The 17,364-nt window shown below is 33.3% G+C and overlaps 1 protein-coding gene across 1 annotated transcript; it reads right to left on the bottom strand.

The window, feature by feature from the left end:
* Positions 1-3,094: 3,094 nt before the first annotated feature.
* Positions 3,095-16,519, bottom strand: LOC124359874 (protein takeout-like). The gene is made up of 6 exons (XM_046812984.1): positions 16,420-16,519; positions 9,605-9,697; positions 8,596-8,743; positions 7,314-7,447; positions 5,684-5,836; positions 3,095-4,298 (listed from the first exon to the last, which is right to left on the bottom strand). Exons 1-6 carry the CDS (start codon positions 16,478-16,480, stop codon positions 4,129-4,131), a joined length of 759 nt encoding a protein of 252 aa, XP_046668940.1. The 5' UTR covers positions 16,481-16,519; the 3' UTR covers positions 3,095-4,128.
* Positions 16,520-17,364: the final 845 nt, after the last annotated feature.

The following is a 17,364-nucleotide window of genomic DNA, read 5'->3' as shown; positions in this document are numbered from 1 at the left end:
CCCCTCTACTGGGGTAGCCTCACGTATAACATCATAAATATTGATCACTTTGGGGTTGGAGTCAGGACCTTTCTGTTGCAGGCTAAGCGAGAATGGTCATTGGTGGTTCTTGTGGTTGCACTTGGGGTAACTATGTGTAATTTGAGAATGTAAGCTGATGGGAATAAGATAATTATTAGATGTTTATTTGTATAAAAGAGCAATTTTTGAGTTTAATGTATATTTTACATTTTAAATTAAAAATGTAAATGTTTATATTGGGCTCACTATGCTACATCATTTTTGTTCTGTATGCCAGTTTCAATTTTGTAATAGGAATAAATATTTGTATGTGTGTTTAGAGGTTATGTGAAATCACTGTTGCAAATTTTACATGTACCTAAGGAAAATTACTGATCTGTCTCAACATTACTTGCAATAAACAAACATCAACACTGTTACCATAAACAATTTTGTTTATGTTGGTTTTATTAATCTGTTTCGCAGATGACATATAAATTAAGCTGACATTATTTGATCATAGTTATCCCACAGTGGGCAGGGGCACACCAATGGGGGGGGGGCAAACGGGACCTGTCCCCTCCCAAGAGCATTTAATTTCAAAATAAAAAATGAAATGATAGTATGAAATCCATCGTAATCAAAATTTAAACTATATATTTTTTTTTCGCAGCACCTACGAAAGTGAGGTTAGTTTCTATTATTTCTTGTGCTTCTACCTGTAACCAGTATTTTCAGTAACCAAATACAAGATGTACTCGTATTTAGAAGTATACATTATAGAGTACTCCTAAAATGGTAAAGGTACATGTTTTAGTACTGTACTGATAAACCCAGTAACAACAGTAACCAAGTAATATACTTGTACTTGTTTACAATCGTAAGTTACAAAGTACTCCTAAAATGATACAGTTATATGTTCCAGTTACTGTTACTGCTAAAAGAGTCCGAGTATATGTATCATAGAAGTACTTGTAACAGTAGCCTGTACCGGGTACATTTGGTTTGCAGTAACTTGTATTCTAGGGACTGTGGAGTACTGTGTACAAAATATCTTTGTAGCAGTCACGACATAATCAGTTGACACAGTAGTGAGTGAGCAGTTGCCGAGCTCTGAGTAGTTCTGTACAGTGAGAGTATGTTGTCATTCGTTGTTACTACGAGGTGATTTGAACGTTAAAACGAGCTGTTGCCGGTTACGGTAAATTAACAAAGTTGCTCAATTTAATTTCCATTTTAAATTCATCACTTTAAATGGTGGTTTCCAAAGTTAATTACACACTCAAGATAATGACTAACAGCTCCATAACGCGACCAATGCTGGATTTTGTGGACCACTTGGTCAAAAATAAAAGTTAGGATGGTAATTTAATAACAACTTTATTTTCATACCATTATAAATGCTAAAATTACATATTCAATTACAATTGACTTGCATCTAACTTGTATAAGCATTTAGTCTTCACGTTGAATCACAAGTCTCTAAGTTATGAATTCCAAGTTGCAATTTGGTTGAAAAGTACCAAAAACCGGTATTTCTTTTTGTTGTTATCAATATAAAAACTGGTTATTGTCAGTAAAAAATTTTATATTTAGAAATGCAGCAATAAAGAAGCTAAATTTTAATATAAATCCTGGCTCTATCAGTTAGTTTGCAGTCAATATTCAAACTCGGATAGATTCAACATCAATACATTTGAATCTTTTTGAGTCAAGAGTAGAGATCAAGATTTAGCTTTGGTATTGATTTTTGATTTAGACTTAACTGTATTGTTCAATATTTAGTTAATGTTATAAAAAAATTTAATTTTTATTAAGTACAGTTCATATAAGCTGTACTAGTTGCAGAAGATTTTAATTATCCATGTATAAACCTCCTGGCAATTGGTGGTAGAGTGGTTTTACTGTAAACCTTATACATTATGACCTGATCTTCTCCTCCTTTTATTAATTCAAAATTACTATAAAGTACGAGTTTAGGGCCAAATATTTGAAAAATTCCTGAGGGAAAGCCCCAGTCCCCCCTATAGGTTTAGAGGGATTTAAAAACCCCTGACTCTGGTGTTCTTGGATTTCTGGGTGCACCACTGACAATGGGAATAGCTGGTGCTTAGTGATATGGCAGCAAAGCCTCAAATCATTGGTCTATTTTCGTGCAATTTACACTAGTTACAGATCAATAGAACTTATTATTTTCTTTTCCATACGTACATAGTATAAGAATAAACACTGAAATGATAACAAAAATTGTTCTTTGCTTTTCTGTGAATATGTTTATACACACACACACAAACAAAATTAGGATATGATTTATATCATATGTAAATCCTGTAGACTACACTGACTAAAAAGTGTATTTTGGGAAACACCTATGAACATATGTAAGAATCTGCCATGACTAACAAACATATGTATTTTAACTAAATTGGCATGTAGCTGAAATACCTAGAACATGTTCTATTTGTTAATTTTAAAAAATGTATACATCAAAATTTAAAAATAATAATAGGCCTAATAATTTATAGAAAATTACTTTAACAATTTTGATCAACCTTTTCTAACAGCTCATAAGCTATTTCACAAATCTCTCACACAACCCTCGAATTTGTGTCAGCCCTCTGAATAATATCAAAGGATGCTATATTTCAAGTCTAAAGCTCAATCCATTCCCAATATATCCTACGGAAAGTTAGGCTTTGGTAACGCTCATCCAAAATCCCATGGGAAAACATACACTATCATCCAACTCAACCTTGCATGTAGAAATGACGCTTGATGCAAACTTGAAGTTTATAGAACAATTTGTGCTCAAGATAACATCTCCCTGAGCTATAGGCTTCTCTACACTCAACCAAATCCCATGGACCATAATCGATGTTGGTATTTTCTAAGTATAAATAAAGCTCTATGCAAAATTTCAAGTCCATATCTCATTTCTAGATTATCTGTTGAAGACATACAGAAGAGACGTTTCTCCAGCCCCCTGAGTGATAGGCTTTGCTAACATTCAGCTAATTATAGTTATAAAACTATATAATCATTAAATAAGAATTACAGAATGGGTACAAATAGGTTATAAAGAAAGTACACGATAAAACAGTTATATTTGTAGTTATTATTCAAGTAAATTATTACTTACACATACAAAAATAAACTATCTAAAAACACCAGTCAACTTAGACACTTAACAAGACACGAGATCAAGTTTGTTACCTTTTACACAGAAGTTGGGCTTATGTTGTGTTCTTTTGAACCAAACAACAAAACAAAATGTATCACATCAATAATCTGGACCATTTCAATCAACCAATACTTAAACCTAACGCATCATTACATTTTATTTAACCAGCATGTTTTAATTTGGACCTAATAAAACTTACATACTACACATTAAAGTCAAAATAAATGACTGTTGTAACACTAAGTAACTATAACATTACCTACTAAACAAATAAATTGCTAAAATCTTGTCAGTTGCAATTTTGTTATTATCGATTCTATCCTTGAGTTTTCATTTCTGTAACTGCTAACCACAGTGGCATGTCAAGAAGTAAAATGCTAACAAGCAAATAAATGAATAAAATTACTATGTCACCTTCCAGTATTCAGTTTGGTAGTTGAGTTTAGTCTCTTACACTGGCTGAGAATGTACTTGAAGTGAACTTCATCTGAGTACGCTTTCTCAACCAGTGTAGGAGTCTAAACTCATCTACTGAAACTTTCCTAGCTAAGAAGATCTTGATAGACATCACAACTTGTTCCATTTCAGTCTGAGTTATATAAAATAGGGTATTTTATGTGCACACAATTAATTACAATATTTTGATTTTGATCTATTAACAGTTAATAATTTGATATTACTGGAACCAAATTAATTATGATTATGTCTATCACACTATGTTCCTTATGTTCTATACACACACACAAGTCAATAATGCTTATTTGTGTTACAGACCGTAGAGCATAGTGTCTGTACTGGAGGTTGTTTTGACAATAAGTTATTAATTTTTCGGTAAGATTTCCAGTGATAAATTTGGAATCTGTAGTCACACAATCTATAGACATACCACTGCACCTATCTCTGCATCGTCTCTGGATGACTGCTTATCACTGAGTCATGTGTTGAGGTCACTCAGGTGTGGCAGGAATGTCAGGGTAGATGTACTCGTAAGGAACAAGGTCCGCTATGTTAGTCAACAATAAACGGAAGACTTCCCCAATTGCTTCTCCTAGTGCCGGGCCCAGCTCTCTGGTCACCTCCTTCCAGTTCTCGTTCAGGAAATAGTTCATGTTGTCACCTGCAAACTTCTGTTTTATAGTAAGGCACCAAACCAAGTAACCAAAATACAAAAAACCAAATAGAATCCCTCTCTCCTTCAAATCTCAAGATATAGCCTCTCCCATATCCTAATATATTAATATGTGTACAGATTTTAATCCAACGTACGTTTCCTTCTTTCCTAGGTTTTATAGATATAAACGTTCCATAAATATAATAATTAATGTGTTGAAATCCTCAGCAGCAATATTGAGAGGAAAGAAGAAAAACATCAGTCCAGTAAAAAAATGTAAAGACATTTTGTAGTAATGTTATAATACTATAACATGTGATAAAACTACATTACCTACTTGAAGCATTGTTATATCAGTTTCATTAACAATTAATTAACATATATCCATTTCCATTTAATTCAGACAAACAACATCTCAAGGGAAAATTATTCTACTTATACTGTACATTTGAAGAAGTTTAAGATTAAAGATAAGTTTAAGATTAAAGATAGACAGAAAACTAAAGATTTTAGAGCATACCTTCATATGAACTGTTTTTCTTATTTTTATAAGAAGAACAAAATCCTAAAGTATTGGAACACTTTTACTGAGCACCCTGTATAAAGAGGGATAGCAGGCACTATCCCAGTTGTGTCACCTTGGAAGAAGGAGAGGCTAGAGTGGGAAGGAAAAACAATACTGCCACATGTTTGGCCTAGCAAGTCTTCAATACCAAGAGAGCTCCATGTACTCATTTATTCTCTGCAGTAAACAAAATCTATGATATTATAGCATGTTTCTTTGTTTGAAGTTTGTTTTTGACGATAGAAGGATTGTGAAGGAAACAGGATTTTTCCGTACATTTGCCATAGTTCAGTGATACAAAAATTCAGTAACACTAAGTTTCAAGATCTGCAAGTTTTGCAGATCTCGAAACGTAGTGTTACTGATTTTTTTAATCACTGAACGATGGCAAATGTCCGGAAAACCCTGCTTCCTTCATAGCATGTTTACAGGTATCATACAAATCTGCATAAATAAAATTAGACATAATTAACGTCTTGCATCGTTCATGAAGTGCTTGTAGCTAGAACCCAATTTAGAGGTTTGACGGCTAATCATATAAAAATAAGTATGTTACATCAAAACATGGAAGGTAGACAGAGACCCATATAATGTAAGGTAGGTAATGAAGACATAGAAGATACTATTTTCTTTCTCTATATTTTCTGGGTAATCAAATCCTTTTACCCAATTCTTGAAGAATTAGTCAACATTTCCCAAACATCTAATCTTTAATCTGTATATTCATAAGTCAATCTAGCTCCATTCCCAGCATCAAATATAAGGCTATGGGTGTCAGACCCCAAACTCAAATATATCACTAGTTACTGAATTTTTGTTACCCTACCGAGAAGCTTATCACCATTGAAGAGATTGTCCAGTTGGAAAAAGGCTCTTCCATTGTCGAAGAGCAGCTCACTGTTGGTGAAATTCATGTAATGTTTTCCATTTCCTTTCTTGACAAGTTCCCAGTCATACTTGTATGTGATTGAAAGATCATCTGTAAGATAGAGCAAATTGTTAAATTAGAGTGATATAATATAATAATAGTAATAAAAAATACGTAACAGTAACACTTTTTTCAACATCTAGATAACATTAAACTTTTTAGTACGACTCTAGCCTATGCACAGGCTACTTGCCCATGTAGTTGAATTTCCATTGTAGACTATATGTTTATCTGTAATATATAGTTTAATAACTTATACTTAAATTATATAAATAATATTTATCCAACTTGTATTAATTAATCACAAACTCAGTTGGAGTGATCTTAAATCTTCTAGTCTTGAAAACTAGAATGAATTTGCGTTGTATAAGAACAGAACTTAGATTATTTTATGATGTAGATAAGAACTTTTTTCCTAAGAAATGAGTTTTCGGTCATTCTAGTTTTAGTGGGTGTCAACTTTTGAGAATAGCAAAGTGACCACCTGACATTATTAAAAGTTTAACAGTTATATTAGCATCAGTCAACAAGGTAAAGAAATTGAAAGTTAGTATCTTCAGTCCTTTTTCTTGTTTTGTTTCAAGTCAGTCAAGCTAAAACGTATATAACCTGAGGACAAATTATTATTTGGTATTTTTAACCCTTTTGATCTTAATGGCAGCATATACCAATTTGGCAGACATTAAAGTTTACACAGCTCACAAAGAAATCCTCTTAGGGGAAATTCCTCAACTGGATCATATAATCATGCAACACAAAATCTCACCTGCTAACATCTGTAACCTGACAAGTGCCTGATAGATCAACAAGTCTACACCCTGGATGAGTTCAACCTTTTAGGACTTTTTAACTTAACATTACATTATTTGAAAGAAGATACAAATAAGGAGAATGTCCTATTTTAGAATAAAGATTTTCTTCTTGTACAATGTAAATTGGCTGTTCTTGTCTCCTAAACTATTTAATGTGTTTAGCATTTATGATGAAGATTTATTTCTATGTAGGCGACACTGATTTCGATGATGGTGCATGTCACTTCATACAATAAGGCACAAACATTTTTACATTGGTCTTATGGGTATCCATGATGGCAACGAGAAAATTGCAGACAGAACTATAAACAATCTGAGTACAATCATATGATATTTTAACATGTCACATGACAGTCTAATTATCTGCAAGATATCTCAAGAAGAATGTAATCTGTATACTTTAAATTTGTATGAAACTTCATTTCTAAACAGACAAGAAAGAGTTTCATGGTGCATGTCCATCAACTCATGGGATTAGGCTGTAAAAATGTCCTCTCTATGATTGTCTGTCTCTCTGTTCACAGAACATCTCGAGAATGAAATGAGCTATAGACTTGATATTTTGCATGCAACTTCAGTTAAACCTATTATGCAACATGTGATCTGGTGTACTACTACCTTGTTTATTAGAATATCACATGTAAAAGGCTCCAGGAGTATTTATCCCATGACTAAATAAAATGTATATATTTAGAAACCAATACAATTTCACTAACTGATGGTGATGTTGGCCTTGCCCGACCCACTGATGGGAAGGATGAGCACTTTGCCTGAGATATTGTAGAAGCCTCGGATCTGCACTGATGGTATTTTGAAGTCCCACTCGATATGCCTCTTCTTCAGATCCGTCCTTAAAACAGTCATGTATCAAGTTATGAAATGAAATTAGAAACATTCTGAATGTTAAGTTTAGCTGAAGTTCACCTTCTTTTCAGGGCAGTGTCTGGAATCTGATACATCCACACACTTGACTCTAGGAATGTGGAATCATGTTTGTCTGAAGAGATCCAAGAAAAATTGGCAACAAAGAAGCTTGGTTTGTAATATCAAAGCAATAACAGTAATAAAAGTATTAACAAGCTTGGTTTGGTTTTTTATTACAGTAAAAATAATTATAAATGAGAAAATATACAATATTTTTTATGTCCACATTCTTTAAGAACAGATATATTGTCAATAAATTATATATTTAAAAGCAAATATTAAAAAAATCATAGAACATTCCATTAGTCATTGATGATGATTCTTCAAAGGCTATAAACATTTTTTTCCACTAGCCACTTGAATATTTTGTTCTTTGAACACTAATTCAGCTGATTCAAATCAAGTCTGATGAAAAAAAAAATTTCAAATGTGAGTTTCAAAACAATTGAAGAATTTAATTTATTAGATCAACACCATTAACCGAATTTTTTATTTAAACATTTACAACTGTGTTACGAACAATCCAAAAATAAAATGTTATTTCAATGTTGGATTCCCTTTCATTTGTTTCTTATCTTATCACATTTTAGCATTAATTCTGTCAGTTTATGTACTTTAGTCTACTTTATCTCTGATGTCCATGAAAAGAAACACCTCTAAAACTGCTTTGGAGCCCACAGACAGGATGAAATCTTAAAATGCCTCAGTGTAAATCAATTTATAAATAAGATGTCTAACATTTAAACTGAAAGCCGGAACAAAAATTGACTAAATCAGTTTAACTTCACTGAACATAACACCTACTGTAAATTTGTGAGAAACAAGAAATAATTATTCATATATAACAAACAATATTGGATTTTTTAATTCAATATTTAAATAGTAGAAAACTTAAAAAAATAATACGAAATTTCTTTGGTAATTTACACTGACCTGTAATATAAGATTCATTATTGCAGTACCTAATAAGGTGCATTAAGCCCAAAATAATATTAAATTACCGATTTACATTAATTTAAATATGTTATAACAATATTAACCATCCTTACTTAGGTATTTTACATGTGCATTTACCTTGCAGCAATGAACTGTGCATGGCGTAAGCCGTAGATCTTGCAGTCACGCACCTGCAGGTTGATTCCCACCTGGTTTGTGCCCTGCCGTATCGACAACTGGTTGATGGTGAGAGGATCCAGCTGAGGCACTCGATACTTGGGGTCACCTGCCATCAACCAATTATGTGTATTAGTTCATTAGGCAGTAAATGATTTAACATTCTTTCAGCTTGCGATTGACATGGGTTAGGATAAACTACACAGGGGAAAGGGAGCCCATGACCAAGGAAATTTAAAAAAAATATTTGATGGACTCAAACTATATTAATATAATTGGTATTTTAACAGCAGATTAGTTATTTGACCTATAAGACTGTAATTAAATAGAGCCTTATACATGAAATAAGTTCAACCCAACCCTTTGAGCCAACTAATCTCTCCTTGTTATTTCTTGTCTTCCCATTTAAAAGTTTTAGGCAGCGTCCATGTTGCAGTTGCACCTTTAAATTGATACCTACTTGTCACCCACATACCCTGTGATATGAACAACTGGTTGGTGGTGAGAGGATCTAGCTGCCCAGATATTTGAGATGACCTGCCACCAACCATTATAGAAGTTTATTAAGAAGACCTTTTTCAATATTCAGTGCTTCTTCTTTTACTAAACAACTATTACAGCTAGGGGATTGTATTGTATTGTATATTGTAATGAACCAAGTTAATAAAAAAATAAAACTTTTTGTATAAATAAATTATTTATAAACTTATTTATAAGAACAATGTAAAGTTAATGTGAATAGCAAAAACTGAAGAGATTAAATAAAAAAGAAATAATATTTAATTTATATACAGTATATAGTAATGTATTTGGTTTGTTGACAAAGGAAAATGATTTCCTCCTTGAAAACAGGAATAACATGAACAAAGTAAGGACTCTTACTAACTAGGATACACATTACAAGTAGGTAAAAAGTGCAAGCTCCTTTTTTTCACATGCAATCTATTCGCAAAGGGAAAAATCTATTTACCATTAATGAACTGAGGAATAGCTTGCTGGCCGTGTCTCACAACGCATTCATTCAGCTTGGGATCATTCCGACTGCATGCCGGTGTGTAGGAGGCTGAAATACAGGTGGTAAATTGTCATTCTGTTTTAGACATGCGCAAGGAAACCTTAGAACTCACATTTCAGACTAATGAAAAGCTACAATATAATCTGTGCAAAATCTGTTCAATACAGTACTTTTCTTAAATCAAAATAAAAGTATACAATATTGAACTTCACCAGATAATTTGCCATGTAAATAGATAATTATAATTTAATTTATACAATATTATATGATATTAGCATGTAAGTAAGTATATGTTATACTATTATCGTCAAGACTTATTTTTCTGTCAATATGTCTGTTTTCTTTTAAAAAATCGACAAGTTAATTTATTGCATTTCAGTTTGGTTTGAATATCACTCTTACTGCTAGCAACAGAAAGATTCTAATTGGCACTTTCAATACAGGTAATTTTCTAAGTTTCACAATGAATTTCATAGAATTATTGGCTGATGAGAACAAAAACTTATCAAGAGACATAAAGAGATTAAACCTTATTTGTTGTAATTAGATTATAAATATCTGAGGAAATATACTTTTAATACTCTTGTGCTGTCATATTTAAGGAAATTTATCTTAGAGTTAATTTTATTTTAACTGCAAAACATACATTCTTATTTTTTTTATTAACTGATAATAACAATAACATTTTGAAAGTTGTGTATATTGTGTATTTTTATTAATTCTTATGCTCTTGTCTTTATTTTGTGAAATTTGACATTTAAATGTTTAAATTACCACCATTTTGAAGTGTAGTGAAGTATAACACTTTTTAACAGCAAATTAGAATAGTAAAATACATATATCCATATTATAACACATTATATGTTTATAAGCCATATTATAATACACAACTTATAAAATAGGCTGTTATAGAATAGGCTTATTAAATTTGTATAAGAAAAACACAAAATCTTGAAAGTATAGAATCATACAAAATGTAACATCTTAATTGTTTCAACTGTATCAATCAACTGGTAAAGTTTGGCAGAGTTATCTCCAATCTTTGTAAAGGTGACAAAACCATTCGTAAAATTATTTTGAACAAATTAACCATTAGTTTTGTGTTTGATTTGTATCCATTTGAACTACGAGTATGTTCTTGCACAATTCTACTAAAATACCCTTGGTTGTATAATTATTACATTACCCACTACTTCGTAAAATTAATGACCCATAAATGACATTTATTCCTGGCTGTTTCAGCAATGTCCGCATTGTACAATTCACTTTCAGCACAGAAAGGTCGTATGGCACCAAGGTAGTTTGTATTGATTACATAGAAATACATTGAGCCATATCAATTGTCTGCCATCTATAATGGTAATTAACTAAGTTGTCATAAAGTACCATATCGTTTGTTCTCACATCATGATAGGAAGTCATAAAAGTACTGGTACCTAAGTATTACATATGAATCTAAAACTGTTTCCCCAGGATGTGATTGTCATCAATAATTAAAAAGGCACTACATTAGTTTTACATACTTAGGTGGGCTCTTTAACTGGGAGTCACATGGACATGGATTTGTAAGTAGTGATGAAAAGCGCCCAAAAGTGCGTATGTAATTTTTCTATAGGAATTTTACTTACACTCCAAATAACTTACTTACTTTTATTTTAACATCGCAACGACATATTTGCGCTGCCGAAGAAATTGCATTTGCATTCAATTTGATTAGAATGTTACCGTTCTTACAATGTATTGTATCTGAAAACATAAATGGTATAAATTGAAACTTTGAAATCTCAGATGCCACAATGTCAGTTTCTCGTAATCACAAAACGAGGATCTCCCGTCCTAAAGTTTAAAAAATTGATATAGTACTGGCGAGCGTCGATCACGCATCCACGCGCAGTCAAGGTCCTGATACTAATCTACTTGACCTTGAACTCAGGACCTTGTACAACCCACCATCTAAGCCTGGAAGACTTGACAACTGTGATTACAAGCATTCTCACGTGCCATATGACGCAGAAAATGCGCACATCCAGATTAATGTCTTATAGCCTATCCTTCCTTTTACTCTTGTCCAAGTTACGTAGCGTGTGCACGCGCGGGCGTACCTGAAGCACGTGTCTGCAGACTTTCCAAAATACATATTTTACGACCGGGTTGAGTACCAGTTATTTTTAGTTTATAATCAGTTAGGTGATTATAATAATGCGGCACTATTAATTCCTTTACATAATTTGTCTTCTCTAGACAGACTAGTCTTAGTCGACGAACTCGGTTAAACCAGACTAGTTCCGTATTTGAGTGGCAACACTGCACCGATCACTGGCAAACCTGTTACCAGCTGATCCACACATTGTTACATAACTAGTAGTCACTGTGCCAGTTCACAACCTCAATTCACTACTTATAAACTTCTTGCGGTTAAACACTGGAAACGAGTTTTGAATCTCCACTCAATTACAACCACAGTCTATATGACAGCCCCGTTTTGATGTAGAATCAGAGTAATTTATTTACACCATGGAAGACAAAGGTGTTCTGTGCAAGTAAAAACATCAAAACAAAAAATCATTGAATACAAGAGCAATACTGTAATAGAACAATCAATCAATTAATGTTGTATTGGGAAGACATGATCTAGCACATGTATAGCAAAGTCAATTCGAGTTCAGAGCTAAATTTTAAACTTTCTTACCACATCAGGATCACACTCAAACATACAATTTAACATTCATGCATCCTTCATCCATTTGCCAATTTTCCACCTACAGCGCCGCAGTCAATCTCCTGATTGGGTGATCTCCCAGTCAAATGCCAAAAACTCGGTAACATTATAAAATGCTTGTGACGCTAAGAAGCGTTTCAAACGAGTTGTTAGCACATTGGGTGTCACGGCATTCTTTAAAAAATTGGGCAGCTTGTTGATGAAATGAACACCTGCCTGGGTCTGAATTAGGCAGATGTTCATAAACCACCGTTCTGTATTTACCAGTCCGGTAGTTTCCTCTGTCTCTGGTCTCATACGAGTGAATGTCTTGGCCAGTTGTCATGGCACATTTAGACATACAGAACAGAGTTGTTTCGAAAATGTAAAGACTTGGCAGAGTCAACATCAAAAACTTTTTGAAAGTTCCTCTACATGACTCTGAAATTCAAATGCGCTATTATTCGAATCGCTTGCTTCTGCAATTTCTGCAACAGAACTGTATACAATAGAGCATACAATATAAATTGTGTCTAGGATCGTATATCTGCAAGAAAATGAATGATGAGAAATGATGTTGGAACAAGAAGTAGTTAATCTCACAGATCGGTGCTGCATGAGTATTTCTGCGCAGCTTGTAGTCACTGGCCACAGTCACGAGTGGGGGTTGAGAGACTTTCTCGAAGTCCTGCTCTGTGCTGCATCAACTTTGATATTTCTACCAGGTACATACATTGTTTTGAAAATTATTTATACAAAGCTGAAGGTTCTGAGAAGGTTGTTGCGAGTGACTCACTGCCTGAATATAGGCTATCGTCGATTGTGACAGCGACGACGTGGTAGGTGCGTTGTGACTGCCAAGTAATGTTGGTACTCAACTATGCTGACCTGAATCACCAATTTTTCATACTTACCTGTAAGTTGGCCTGTTATTAAGGTACCGTGCCTATCTGCGTGCATAATTCAATCTCGTTCATACAAAGCATTAGCAGTATGAATAGATAATTGTGCTGCGTATTCGGATAGTAAAAAATGAGCTTTTTATTATGTCATCTATCAGGATGTAACAGTTGACAGAACTTTTAACTGTTGTTGATTTTAAGTACTTTCAGTAGATTTATCAAAGATACCGGTGTGCCATTGGTTAATGATTCCTCTAGAACGACAAAACCCCATTAGCAGTTTTGTTAAAGACGTTAACAAAGTTTTGTTCTCAAATTGCACTGGGAATGCCACACGCTGTTTCGGGAACGTCTACGCACGTTAACCAGTTTAACTTCGAGGTCTTACAATTGAATTCAAAGCAACGAGTAGACTACGGCTAGCTAACTACCTGTAGACACGGCATGACATGGCCTTACTGGTGTGCATTATGACCAGTTGACCTTCTACTCTTCCTTCGGACCTTGCATCCATTAACTCTCCATTCAAGGAATGCACTAGGATTGACATGAACGAACTCATCGCACAATAAGGAAAAAGAACTAATTCCAGTTAGAGATTAATGAATTTGTTGAACACAAACTGTGATAGTTCGTTTAAACGATTTTAAAACTATAACGTTAAAAAAATTGAAGATCCCTGTTGGAAATCGGTCTTTCACTTGAGCACCGGCTATAGGGTCAGCTGATAAAGCGGGAATGGGAGATTATGAAATATATCGTTGGAGAAACTTCAGTTGGATAACCGAAGCAGCATTCCAGAAGTGACACACAAACACACATACAGTACACAAGCACACGTTAGTTTCAGCAGGGGTGACTATGAAAGGGAAGGGGGGTTTCTTGAAGCAATAGATTACCTTCTATGATGCACTTAATGTTTAAAGCTTATTTTAAACAATCAATAATGCTAAATTTTACTATCTATAACGATAGATTAGATCTACTTATATTTAGCTTCATACAAGATAATTTCCATAACTTATATCAAATACAGTCGGAGGAATCTTGTTTAAGGAAACACGGTTATATCTGTGATACCAGCTAAGTAGACTGCTAGATTAATTTGTCTCAATATTTACAGAAAACCGTAGACTTTTATGGTACAATATATAACGGTAACTTACATAAACAATAACAACGTTAACAGCTACGTTATTGAAATAATACGTAATAAGGTCATAGTTAAAACTTGAGCAAATTTTTAAGGCGTATATCAAACCATTACTAACTTGAAAGGTGAAAGGCGAATTATTCTGATAATTAGTAAAATATACTGAGAAACCTTTTAAATAAATGCTTATTATTAAAAAAAAACACAAAAGAAAAAACACTGTAATATATTGCAATTATTAAAAGAAATGACAAGCCCAACATAACAATACAGAATGCTGATAATTTAAGGTGTGTATCTTATGAGTGGATTGTACTTGTCTAGTGTGAATGAATGAGCTGACTATTGACATGCACGACCAATTGCTGCTTATGCCCAGTCTATTGACAGATGGGAGTGGAACATATTTTCTCAGAATAGTACATCTTGGCTACGGTACTTACTTCCATGGGAACAAAGTTTTATTTCATACACTCCTTTATTTCATACGCCGTTATTTTAGTTATAAAATAATGAGCACTGTCTCATTTTAGAGATCTCATTAATATCAATCAAGAAACCTTTTAGTTTTTTGTATTTGTATTTGTTATTTAGAAATAAAAACTCAACTGTTGTTATGCTTTTCCGTTTATGTATTAAAAAACACTAGTTTATTATTAGCATTTGGATTGTTATCAAACATATAGGCTATTTATAATGAAATATCTTCTATAAATCTACGATTAAAAATAAAGGTGAAAAACGTTTGAAGTTTAATATTCCTTAGGGTATTAAAAAATCACGATCACGACTGTCACCAGTACAGCGGAACACTTAACAGGCACTTTGAGTTTTTATTTGATGTTGGCCAAAGAGTTATAGGAAAGGTTACGCACATTGCCGAAGTGTTTTGCAAAATTCTGTGGACAACTGCAAAAACGTAAATTGGTGGATAAATCTGCATTTGTTTGTTAATTTAGCATTTCTGTTATTCGGCCACTTAAGAGGCATCAGCGGGGGAAAATTAGAGCTTATCCTTTGAAAATATAAACTTAAAATGACGTATCTTGTGGTATGCTCATTTCAAATGTGTCTTTTTTATAACGGATAAATTTGCTCATAGTCTAGGGGTTATTACGATTTTTACTTTGGGAAATCTCGACATGGGGAAGATTTGTTTTAATGTTCTCAAGCCAAGATTAATAGCCTACTTAATTTAACAATGTGATTTTATCCAGTCAACCGACACTTACTTATGTTGAGTATCAGTAACATCTTTAACTCATTGCATGATGTTCATTTTCAGAGAATTCTTTAGATCAAAGTGTTTCATTTCCACGATTGACGGAACCGATATCTGTAAATAATATTTGTTGATTTAAACCTCTGGGATAAAAACGAGGATTTAATAATATCATGAAGACTGAAACATACTAAACATGTAATTAATTTTTTACGAATGTATGATTAATCTTGTATAAATACATGTTTTTCAGCTTGGAAATATGTGAAATAATACGTTTACATTGTATTCTGTCGTTTATTTAACTTCAATATTATTATAATCGACTTTTTAAGTGCTACAACTGTTTTATACAAAACCACAAGATATGGAAGCTACACTAATTTGTTCATTTTCTTCAAAAAGTTCATGTATAATGCAAACTAGTAAATTTATACTCGCAGACATCGGTACAAGCTAATACGGTCAACTCAGCAACAACAGTGGAGCACTGAGCGTCCATGTGCGTTTGAGCCTATTATATATCTGGTGCGTTTTTCATTGCAATATTTATGTGGAGGGAGATGAACAAATAACTTAGAATATAAACAAGGTGAATTGATGATAAAGAAGAGGGAAAAGGTTTTGGACAAAAATTGTGTTAAAAACCTATACATTCTACTATAGCATTGTCCTCTTCTACGTGTAAATTACTCTTAAATCACCTGCTGTAAATTTTAAACTAAATCATTGATTCCAGAGCGGTTCAATCATTAAGTTGGTAGTGAAAGTAAAACTAGTTGAGTGAGGACTTACGCAGTTTGAGCGTAGATGCGACAAGAACGAGCGAAGCGAGCACAAGACCGGACGCAGCCATGTTCGGGTCGGGTGACGGACTAGCAGCCCTGACTACTGGTGTCCGTCCCCACCGCTGCTCTACCCAGAGGCTCGCAGATAGTAGCTGGGGTGTTCAAAAACGCTCCTGCTACTCAAAGTCACTTCTTTGGATATTGAAGGAGATTTTTTAATGTTCGGGATGCAAGAGCAGGATGGTTTATGTGAACGAATATTTTGTGATCTAGCTACGGCGAGAACTTCTAGAAGTTAGACCAGTTTATTTATTACGTTTTATTATTTATTTACATTAATGTTTAGCGGCCGTGTTGGAAAACAAAATATACAGTAAATGTTCTAGAACTGTGAGAGACAGCTGACTTTTATTTTCATTTTGTGATTTTAAGAGAGATACTCGATATAATAAGGTATGTATACAATGGCGTTGCTGAAGTTGCAGTGCGTGGTTTTATTGCTTCTTTACAATATGAGTTAGAAGAAGAAGAAGTGTTTCATTTCAAAAAATGGAATAATCAGATGCCAAGCATGGAACCAAGTATAAACAAACACACTACAGCAATGGCATATGGGCCATCTGCTGGGTTGGCTATCATAACGTGAAAAGTTCCAGTATGTTTTTTTTAGATTTTAACAAAAACCAAATTATATTCCGAATCCGGAAAAGTATAAAATGGTAAATTAAAGTGCTCATTTGCATTAAATTTAAGGGTAAATGTAAATTAATAAAATCAAATATAAAAAAAATACTTTACAAAATAATAATAAATATACAATTTTGCAATAACGATTACAACACTGGATAAAACTATTGTAACCACAACCTATTCTTTGCAAATATTAATTCAATTAAAAACATAAGAAACTTAAGAGTGTTACGTTTTGCTTGTTTAAAATACTAATAATAAC

This window comes from Homalodisca vitripennis, chromosome 4 (genome assembly GCF_021130785.1).
Source record: "Homalodisca vitripennis isolate AUS2020 chromosome 4, UT_GWSS_2.1, whole genome shotgun sequence".
NCBI lineage: Eukaryota > Metazoa > Arthropoda > Insecta > Hemiptera > Cicadellidae > Homalodisca > Homalodisca vitripennis.
The sequence above is the reverse complement of the archived record's forward strand: the minus strand, read 5'-3'. Positions and strand labels throughout refer to the sequence as shown.

Excerpts from the sequence above, each read along its gene's own strand:
- LOC124359874 (XM_046812984.1), bottom strand. The coding sequence starts at position 16,480 with ATGGCTGCGTCCGGTCTTGTGCTCGCTTCGCTCGTTCTTGTCGCATCT. Across the intron at positions 7,448-8,595 it reads GCACAGTTCATTGCTGCAAG|GACGGATCTGAAGAAGAGGC; the intron begins GTAAATGCACAT and ends GACTGTTTTAAG. Across the intron at positions 4,299-5,683 it reads CAATGGTGATAAGCTTCTCG|GTGACAACATGAACTATTTC; the intron begins GTAGGGTAACAA and ends AGAAGTTTGCAG.